Below are 6,297 nucleotides of genomic sequence, written 5' to 3'. Positions count from 1 at the left end.
CTCGGCGGCGGCTGGGGGCGGCTCGCCCGCGGTCCCCGCACCGAGCCCCTGCGAATGGCATGACTCGCCCTCGCCGCCCGCCCGCCCCCCGCGGCTGCGGTGTGCCGTAGTGAGGCGAGGAATGGTTAAACCCTGGCCTTTTTATACGTACGTTTTTTTCTTTTTTGTTCCTTTTCGTCTCGGGGCTTTCAGCTTACGGAAAAGGAAAGCATCTGATGCGTCTGCTCACATGCCACTTTCGATCATACGTTGCCTCTTTGCACAGAGCAGGATCGTTGGGAAAGATGGAGATACAATAAGTTGCTAGTAGTGAAAAGTGCTGCAGGAATCCAGTGGTTTCCTTTCTCCACTGAAGTGACATATTTTTCCTCGGGTTAAGTTGAAAGCACTGCTTGGCGGAAACTGTAGCTGAGAGTGGGTTTGTGTTTTTCTTGCACGGTTAGGTTTTGCAAAGAGCGGCGATGAAGAGGAAGCTGGCACTCTCCGAGATGCAGTTGGTTCTTCTCGTTTTATTGGTGTGGCTACCAACAAGGTGAGCGGATGTTTCTGTTGTTCAGTACAAACATGTATGTTACGATCTGCTAAGGGTAAGCTTGTGCGAGAGGTTATAAAAGTATAGTATGTAGCAATGTAATAATAATTTAAAAAATCTTCCTTAGTTGTTTGAATGCAGTGTTACACAGTTTCCAGAGCAAATGCAGTAGAAGGTAGTCTAGGGACCATGCAAGACGAATCTCTTGTCTTTAAACATTTTTTTAATTGATGCTTTATTTCACCATTAAAAAAAATAATTCCTTTCAATGCCTTATTGATTTTTAAAGATTTATTGGAGTTACTGTATCACTGTGATTCTATACCATACAGAACCGTTAAGATGGAGAATTAGATTATTGTGAAGTCTAATAGCAAATCACAGTTCTAAAATAATGCTCGCATATTTTTTAATATGGGCATGTCTCATGTCTTTTTTTTTTTTTTTTTTTTTTTTTTTTTTTTTTTTGGTCAAAATAACAGAATCCAAAATGATACTTAAGCTTTAAACCTCTAGGTGGAGATAGCATACAACTTCATGATCATATATAATAAAACAATACCCTCATTTATTAGTCAACTTTTCTTATGTTTTTTAAAGTTCTCTATTTCTAAAGTGACAACATAAAAGAAAGTAATTTTAATCACATAATAGTTTTGTGTTGCTCACAGTCCCTAAACATGCAACTAACTGTAGTTAGTAACTTCAGTTTACTTGCTTTGGTTCTGACTGCAGTAGGTCTTGTCCTAATATGGCAAGGGTCTCAAGCTAAATAATGCAAGTTTCCTGTGATTTAAAAAGTCTGCATTTATTTTAGTCTATTTCCTAGTGAACAAAATATTTTCTGAAACTGTTTCCTATTTCACTTTATGCCTAACTATGATGCAGTATTAGTTGAGTCACAGTGGGCCAGATCCTGCAAACCCTACTCAAGTGAGTAATCTCACTGACGTCAAAGAGACTACATGCGTAATTAAGGAGTTTATGCCTGAGTAAAGTTTTCAGGATTCGACCTTAATTTGATATAATGGTATGATCTAATTTTTTAGTAGTATCTTGAGTTCAAAAAACTATTGTATCTCAAAAGGAGCTTAAAAAATGGTAGACTTACAGTACAGAAATATGTTGTCAAAATAAAAAACGAGCCACCCAGTAATTAAAACTAAGAAAAAACTCACACTTCAGTAAAATTACACAGGACATTTTGGTATGTTCTTTATAACTTACCTGATTTTGGTCTGTTCTATGGTTTATGTGATGGAAAGCACAGACTGCAATGATTTACATTTAAATACATCCTCCATGCTGTTGAATTGGGGACCAACATAAAACCCTGTCTTTAATCATTTTATAGCTTGCTTTAGAGAAAATGTCACCCAAACCCACTTTTGGTTTGGAGGAGGAAGAAAACATACTTGTTTTTATGGCATTCAGAATGCTTTGATCAGTAGTTCATTTAGAGATGATAAGTACTCAGACATTTCAGGTTAAGAATTTAGAGGACTGAAAATGATTGTGAATGATAATGCATGTAGCATATGACACTTTCCTTCCTTGATTCTAATATTCCTGTGTTAAGTAGGTAAGACTGATGAGCTCATGCATTTCACATGCATGGTGCTTAAGACTGTTGGCACAGTAACATTTGTATGTGTAAGGCTCTCTGCATGGGAGTATTTCCCTAGTACACAAGACCTTTGGTCTGGGTGTCCAGGTCTGAGAGGACTGTTTGTCACCACAGCTGACTGGGCAGCAGATTCATGTTCCAGCCCCTAGTGTTTTCCACAGAGATATGACCCATAAAGGCTGTAACATCTCCTTTATCAGGGAAGTCTGAAATAATCAACGACCTAGAGATTCTTCTTGACACTTCATTTATTATTTTTTCTATACAACTTTTATAAGGTTTGTCTGCATCTAGTGGAACATCAGATAGTGCTCTTTGTAACAAAACAGCATTTTAGAAACATGAAAGCTATCCACAGCTATTCTGCAGCTTGCTAGTCAGTAATCGACGTTCCCACCCACCAAATACTGACATCAGAGGACTCCCTGAGCATGATTGCTGGAGTTTTCCCCTCATGTTAGTTCTTCTGGTCATGTACATTACATGACCATTGGGTGGAAGTATATCCACAGGATTTACCCAGAGACATAGTTAGGTGAGAACAAATAGGATAGAGCTGGAAGGAGACAGTTTTGTGTGTGGGAACCCGGGTTGTCAGTCTGGGAGTGACATGCCACCGAGGCCTGGGGAGCTCTTTTAAGCTTTTGCACCTGCACAGGCAAATGCGTTAGTGGAGCCTGAAGTGGCACTCACGGTGATGCTGTGCTGGCTAGAAGCAGAGGCTACTGGAAAGTGACTTCCTGGAAATTTTAAATAGTATATCATTGACTCTTATGTTTCTGAACATGTTATATATAAATTGTGTATTCATATACCCTTAACTGCACCCTTCCTGTTAGAGGGCAGCAAGTTAAATATTCAAGGCCAGTCTGCAAAAAACTGCATGTTGAGTGTACATTAAAACACATCTAGCACTTTCTAAAATGTAAAATGTCCATTTAGATCAGTGCTGGCTGACTCCCTGGAAGACGAAGCTAAGAATAACATCACCATCTTTACAAGAATTCTAGACAGACTTCTGGATGGTTATGATAATCGTCTCAGACCTGGATTAGGAGGTAATAAGAACAATTAGAGATTGATTTTAAAAGATCAGTTTTTAATGTTCAGATTTTATGCAGTTTTTTTTTTTTTTTTTTTTTTTTTTCCCTAACAACTGGTATGTATCTTGATAAATTATTTATAACTCTATATTCACCCAGCTGAATCATTTGAAGTTTGTGGAAGATAACATCTATGAATGGAAAGGAGGCACTTTCACACATTTATCTTAAGTAAAAAGGAAAAAAAACCCCTTGGTTATTTAACATAGTAAAACAGAATGAGAACGAAAATAACATCTAAAGCTGTTATTCCAGTCAGGGAATTTTGGTTGAACAAGGAATGCAGGCTTGATTCCCTGCAATGCGATGAGTATATGTTTTCAGAAATCTGCACAAGTGTTTTGTGTGGTGTGTGTAAAATCCACATTTAAAATTAATTCCTTGTCCCAGTAAATTCAGTGGGAATGTTGTATTTTTGACTTACTTGGAATTAGGCTTTCATTGGTAATTATCATTTTGTTTCTGGGTACCTTGCATGTATTTGGGCATTTGAAAAAAAAAAAAAAGAAAAAATGGAATATTGGAGGACAGAGGTCACTGCACTCTTCTGCCATGACTGTCAGTTATTTTTCAAAATGTCCGTTCACATTTTCATTTCAAAGCTGTATGCCAACTCATATGTAAGTATGCAAGCAAGAAATTTAAATAATTTATTTTGTGTTGGAGGTATTACTGTTCAAAAAGAACTCTATGGTAGAGGGAGGGGCAGAATATCTTGGTTTTGATAATATTTTATCTTCTATTATTGTTTATATGCCATTTATACTATCTAAAAATAGATATCAAATATAACACTGCTGCTACTGTTATTACTATAATTTGTAACAGGTAATTGTAATTTTCAACCTGGAGACTGTTCCAGCTTGCTAAAACTAATTCTAGTGCAAAATCCCTGGGAGCCATTCCTGTTCCTGTTGATTTCAATAAGATCTGACCCAAAGCTAGAGACCTGCTCTAACTTTCATGGAAATTAACAACTCTGATCAAATTAGGAATTAAAGCTTAGGTTTTAGCCAACGCTCTTCCACCCTGACCTGTGGCTCTGCTGTTCTGGTTCTGAAGAATCTTGGCTTGCATCTGACACAGCATAATGTGGGAGCTGCTTCTAGCTAGAAATAGCTAATGATACATTAATTTTTACCCAGGATATATTTTCATTTCCATTTCTGGCCTCTGTACAGTGGACACTTGTGCAATATTTTATATTTAAGGACTTTTTAATTTAGGTGATCATTAATGAGACATACAGCACTGTTGATGTGAGAATTTATATATTGATGTTTTACATGGACATTCGATTTCCTTGCAAAATACCCAAATTTATGAATTTAGACATAGTATAAGCATACAATGCCTTGCACGCGACTTGCAGAAACATTTCTTATCACAAAGCTCATGTTTAATTGGCAGAGCTTTTAAAATAATGGGTTTTATTAGAAAAATAATGAACAGTTCTTTCCTTGTTTAAAAAAAGGAGTGTGCCATTTAATGGGAACAGTCTGCAGTACCTTTTCATATCATGTATTCTTTTTAATATTAAAATTTATATTGCTGAAAACATAAATGTTAAAAAATATTTTTGTAATGGATGATTATTTTAAACTTTCCTTTAAATCTCCTTCAAAATACCTCCCTCTTTTTCTTTGCCAAGCCTCCTAGATAATTAAAATATACTTTGGGAGCATAAAAATTAAAGAATTAACATCTGTTTGATATTGGCATACATGGTAATCAACCCATGCAGAACATGTGTGAAATGAAACTGTCATGCATATTAAACCGTGATGATTCATGATACATTAATCTTAATCTGCAAGAATACTTCAGTTGTGGATGGATGGATGGATGGATGGATGGATGGATGGATGGATGGATGGATGGATTCTTATAGTTTAAAAGAAATCTTATAAAAGCCAGTTGTGGCAATCCGTGATATGAAATATACCAAACGATGCTTTTGTACATAGTGCTTAATATTTATGGAGTATTGTATTCAGGAATTTTGTAGCACTTTATTTCTTTTTGTCTATTAACATGTACTCTAAAAGAAAAATGGAAATTTTTTTTTTTTTTTTTTTTTTGAGACACTATACGCCTAGTGAATCCTGATCATTTCTAGAAGTGTTTTTGCATAGACTAGTGCATTTTGACCATGCCACATGTCATTCATTTAATATACTTAATCTCAGTTCTCTTCCACTTGCATTTACATATATCATTGCATAGGATTGGTCTACTAATGTAAAGTATCAGTTAAAATTTTTATGATGTGCTCACCAATATGAGCTAATAGGGAATGAATATTTCTTCACAGAAAACTTCCCCCACCACACCCCCTATCAGGAGAGCTATATATCTATGTATGTGTGTATTTATTTATCAAAGCATTTTATGTCTTCAGTTGCCAGAAAACAAGGCCATGATCATATGTTGATAACCTGGAATATGTAAAATTTAAGACAGTGTATTTATTTATCTCTGTGATTCAGTCTTTAATCAGCTTTAGAAGAGTTTGTAGCTGTAGCAGTTCCTAGCTGGGCATTCAAAACTTAGTGGCATTTTTCAGCCTCATCATCCTTAATACGCATTCAGAGTATCCTAAAAGAAAGTCCTTTGACTATTTTTGCTGCAGAATACTAAAGGAAAGTTTTCACTAACTACTGTTTTTAAAGGAAAAAGTGCAGTTCCCCTGCTCAGTTCTTGTTGCTTCCTTAGCCCTTCTTTGTTCCAATTTAATCTTTTGGAAATGGTAATGTGTCTTTGCCAGTGCTAGTGCAGAGAAATTCAGAGCAGCACTTTCATTTTCTGAAAGCCCACTATCTATGTAGTTATGCCAGGATACAGAGGAGTAAACTACTTTATGCTCTTTGTTGGGCATACCTGGAAAGGTCACATGGAATTTAGCTATCACTGAGCTTTCAGAGGAGTCAGTGAGAAACTCATATTAATTCATGTTAGAGTTGTGCATAAGCCAGAAGACGGATACTTGGAGAGGACCCCCCTACAATCCAGGAAGAGCTAGTCAGTGACCTACT

General features: G+C 36.4%; 1 protein-coding gene across 3 annotated transcripts in view; it reads left to right on the top strand.

The window, feature by feature from the left end:
• The window catches only part of GABRA2 (gamma-aminobutyric acid type A receptor alpha2 subunit), a 61,950-nt gene continuing 55,653 nt past the window's right edge, over positions 1-6,297 (top strand). For 2 of the 3 annotated variants that reach the window (XM_026846733.1, XM_026846736.1), the window contains exons 1-2: positions 1-532; positions 3,102-3,217. In XM_026846733.1, the coding sequence (XP_026702534.1) occupies positions 462-532; positions 3,102-3,217 (187 nt within the window). In that variant the 5' untranslated portion in view covers positions 1-461. The remainder of the gene's footprint in view (positions 533-3,101; positions 3,218-6,297) is intronic. The other variant, XM_026846735.1, reaches the window with a different exon arrangement.

The sequence above is a fragment of the Athene cunicularia genome, assembly GCF_003259725.1.
Source record: "Athene cunicularia isolate RWA chromosome 4 unlocalized genomic scaffold, athCun1 chr4_part1, whole genome shotgun sequence".
In the NCBI taxonomy this organism is placed as follows: domain Eukaryota; kingdom Metazoa; phylum Chordata; class Aves; order Strigiformes; family Strigidae; genus Athene; species Athene cunicularia.
The sequence above is the reverse complement of the archived record's forward strand: the minus strand, read 5'-3'. Positions and strand labels throughout refer to the sequence as shown.